The sequence below is a fragment of the Morone saxatilis genome, unplaced genomic scaffold (genome assembly GCF_004916995.1).
Source record: "Morone saxatilis isolate NCDOM2014 unplaced genomic scaffold, NCSU_SB_2.0 Contig15, whole genome shotgun sequence".
NCBI classification, from domain to species: Eukaryota; Metazoa; Chordata; class Actinopteri; family Moronidae; genus Morone; species Morone saxatilis.
In genome coordinates this window covers 26649417-26651691 of record NW_023339707.1, presented here as the reverse complement: position 1 = coordinate 26651691, position 2275 = coordinate 26649417, and the positions used below count along the sequence as shown (strand labels likewise).

General features: G+C 38.4%; 2 protein-coding genes across 2 annotated transcripts in view; one reads left to right on the top strand and one right to left on the bottom strand.

Annotated features, from left to right (window-relative positions):
• Nucleotides 1–344, bottom strand: part of abt1 (activator of basal transcription 1) — a 4839-nt gene extending 4495 nt beyond the window's left edge. Inside the window, exon 1 of the mRNA XM_035656566.1 lies at nucleotides 252–344. The gene's annotated coding sequence lies outside the window, so the exon portion shown is untranslated. The remainder of the gene's footprint in view (nucleotides 1–251) is intronic.
• A 394-nt stretch (nucleotides 345–738) lies between these two features.
• Nucleotides 739–2166, top strand: LOC118324297 (DNA repair protein RAD51 homolog 3-like). Its single transcript, XM_035656565.1, has 2 exons — nucleotides 739–924; nucleotides 1928–2166. Exons 1-2 carry the CDS (start codon nucleotides 783–785, stop codon nucleotides 2164–2166), a joined length of 381 nt encoding a protein of 126 aa, XP_035512458.1. The 5' UTR covers nucleotides 739–782.
• The last annotated feature ends 109 nt before the right edge of the window (nucleotides 2167–2275 follow it).

Sequence of the window (2275 nt, the reverse complement as noted above, 5' to 3'; positions counted from 1 at the left end):
TTTTATATTATATTTATTAGAACTCTTTGTACTCTTTGCTCTACATTCCCCTCTGCTGCTGTGTCTGACTTGAATTTCTCCTACGGGGGATCAATAAAGATACATCTTATCTCTTATCTTATGTTTAGTCTCTAAGTACTGATGAGCAGTTTATTGATTAGATATCAAACAGAATCACTTCCGGTTTTGTTCTTTCACATTAAAACGTTTTCAAAAAAGTAATTTGAGATTAAATGTAAATAAACTCTCACCTTTAAAATCTGTACAAAGTGCTGCTGCTCGCTCTCACGTGTGAACAAACTCTGTCGCGTCTTGGTGACGTCACGGAGCGTCCGGCTAAAAGATCAGCTGATATACAACTTCCGGTTTTACCGTCAACATAAGAGTTTGGGGGTTCAGACTACTAATGAGTTTTTTTCATTCGTGAGCAGTAATTAAGTTTACGTTTTCCGTTTTTTTTTTGCCTTGGATAGTTTCTGTTTTATTCCATTTACAGTTTTACTTTATATACATCTAAAGAATCTATTGAAGTTTGAGGAGGCACTGCAGGCTGTGTCTGTTTATCTCTACTCATTTATTTATTCATATATTTATTCTGCTGTAATCCTGATTTTCTCCTCTGATTGATCAATAAATTCAGAATACATAATAAAAGATTTTTAGATTAATTATAACTTGTCTTGTTTGGTTTTTACAACCGCTCTTACTTTGAAAGTTCACACCGGAGTTGACGCTTTTCTGAGAAGAAAGGCATGCTGGGATAGCTGTGACGGCGGTATGTTATGAAGCTAACATTAGAAGTGAAGATGCAAAGACCAGTTTACAGTCTAGATCTGAGTCCCGGTCTGAGACTCAAACTGGTCCGTGCTGGATTCCGGTTCACGGCAGACCTCCTGGACCTCCGACCGGCGCAGCTCAACGCGGGTACCGGTTATATCCTCCAACCAAACTCCATTCAAAATACTGACGATTGTAGCTCTATAGGTTCAACGCTGCTCCTCTGTTATTAATCAATATTATTGATTATTGTTGTTGATTGTGTCCGTTTTAAAAGATTTTAATCACATTATTCTTCTGATTCACACACAGCTGCAGTTTAACCCTCGTCAAATAATAATAGTTACTATATTTATGTTTATATTTCTATGTATTGTGGCGACCCGGAATAATGGAGCTACGAAGCACGAACACAGCTTGAACACAGGTTACTGTAGGCCAACATCAGCTCTCCTACGCCCCCCCAATGTATTTATATATAATTTTTTATATATATTCTTTTTTGTGTATATTTCTATTTGTGTTATATTTATATGAATGACAAAAGAAAGAGAATAATTTATTTTTTAATGATAAACAGAACACCTCTTAATATGAACTAAATCATAACTTTTTAGTTCTCACCAAACTCCATTAAAAAAAACAGGTTTTACTGTCCTGACTTAACAGAGAATCACATTATTCTCTGATTGTCACATTTTTATTATTACACAGTTTAAAGCTCTAGTTTGTAACATGACTATTAATATATATATAATACAATATAATGAAATATAATATAATATCTATAGGTGTGTTTTCATTAGTGTTTAATCAGCTGATAATAAGAATCATTGTGTGTTTGTCTTACAATGAGACGTTTGTATCTACAGAGCAGTCCCAGAAGGGACAAACCAAACAAACCAAACACTGGATCTACATAGAGACTGTACTGTAGTTCATCTACTGACTGTTATCATTTCAGTTCAGTTAGTTGCAATCTGAAAACTTCTACAACTAGATAGTACTAACTCCTAAACACTGGTCTACAGTGTGACTCTGGTTCGGGGCTGCAGTGTGACTCTGGTTCTGGGCTGCAGTGTGACTCTGGTTCTGGTCTACAGACTGGTACTGGTTCATTGTGGATCAGGTCTGATGTGTTGTGTTGCAGAGGCTGGTCTGTCCCAGCAGGAGGCACTGGAGGTTCTGCAGTCGGTGCAGAGAGGACTAGGAGGTGATGAAGGAGGGTCTCTGACGGCTCTGGAGCTCCTGCAGAAGGAGGAAGAGGATCTGAGGAACATCGTGACGTTCTGCTCTCAGCTGGACTCGATTCTGGGAGGAGGACTTCCTGTCGGCAAAACCACCGAAATCTGTGGAGCTCCAGGAGTTGGAAAAACACAACTGTGGTAACAGACACACTGTAACACACACACACACACACTGTAACACACACACACACACTGTAACACACACACACACACTGTAACACACACACACACACTGTAACACACACACACAC